General features: G+C 46.9%; 1 protein-coding gene across 1 annotated transcript; it reads right to left on the reverse strand.

Annotated features, from left to right (window-relative positions):
- Positions 1-213: 213 nt before the first annotated feature.
- Positions 214-1,155, reverse strand: Pmar_PMAR007534 (Phosphoribosylformylglycinamidine cyclo-ligase, putative; the record flags this gene model as incomplete). Its single annotated transcript, XM_002783033.1, has 6 exons — positions 214-333; positions 383-452; positions 501-610; positions 699-854; positions 906-974; positions 1,018-1,155. Coding segments are annotated over 6 exons (663 nt in total), but the record flags the coding sequence as incomplete, so codon positions are not given.
- Positions 1,156-1,201: the final 46 nt, after the last annotated feature.

Raw genomic sequence — 1,201 nt, forward strand, 5'->3', positions numbered from 1 at the left:
CTCAAATTGACCTATAGTACCTATAATATACTCCCTTGAGTATATTATAAATCTCCTATTCTATAAAAACCATGAGGACAAAATGTCAAAAAAAAGCCAAAAATCGATCAAATGAGTAAAAAATGAAACTTGTCGGTGAGAAATTGAAATACTGTGGACTCGGAATACACAACAATAGCAGGTGGGACGGCAAGCACCTCCTCCTCCTCCTACCACTCTAGGGTCGGTAAGTGTCGGCCTATCGACAAGTTCTCCAATGACTACTGCCTCCTCATCCAAGCCCTTCAGAACCCTCATCACCTCCTCCTTATGTTCAATACCAACGCACAACACCTGTTAATAAGATACCTCCTTCTACCCCTTCCTCACACAAACAACATACCATTCCAATGCCAACATTAAAGGTGCTTGCCAGCTCAGTGCAGTCCAGTTTACCCTGAGTAACGCACCATCTGAGGTAGAGTCATAATACGCTCGTTTTCAATCTAATTCCTATCCACCTAAAAACCGCGGGCAAATCCCACGTGTCGGCTCTGATAACAGCTTGGACGCTTTCGGGAAGCATACGAGGAATATTTTGGAAAAGGCCACCACCAGTAATGTGCGCAGCCTGAAGAAAAGATACGCCATGGCTCAACCAAAAATATCCAAGGTTCAACCGCACAAGATACACATCATGTCCGCTCACGTAATCATACAATCCCAAACCAGAATACCCCTTTCAATATCCCCGGTCCAAGCCTGACCAGCTCCAATATGGTCTTAACGTAAATTTTCGTGGGGGTAAGCAGAGAAACACCGAGAGTAGTGGTGGGGTCGTAGGGCGCAGGGTCGGTCATTTTCACTCCGCTGATCTGAAAAAATAGAAATATTCGAAGTATAGTGAGTTTGTCCGCTCGCCCTACCTCGGCAATCTTGCGGACCAAACTGAATCCGTTTGAGTGAACTCCCGACGATAACAAGCCAATCAAAACCTGCGCGAAAAAATCCGAAAACGGATTAAATTACCCGCCTTACATCGCCGTGCTGCATCGAATCCTTGTCAGGCAACTTGAGCGCCTTCTCCTTCACCCCCACCACGAAGCCCGCGATATCATACCTGATCACATCCTCCTCCTCAACACCACACACCACTTCCCTTCTACTCTGCTGCATTAGCGAACAAGCCCGGTAACTCAGCCGTCTCCCCACCCAGCAACGT

The sequence above is a fragment of the Perkinsus marinus genome, assembly GCF_000006405.1.
Source record: "Perkinsus marinus ATCC 50983 genomic scaffold scf_1104296937690, whole genome shotgun sequence".
NCBI lineage: Eukaryota > Perkinsozoa > Perkinsida > Perkinsidae > Perkinsus > Perkinsus marinus.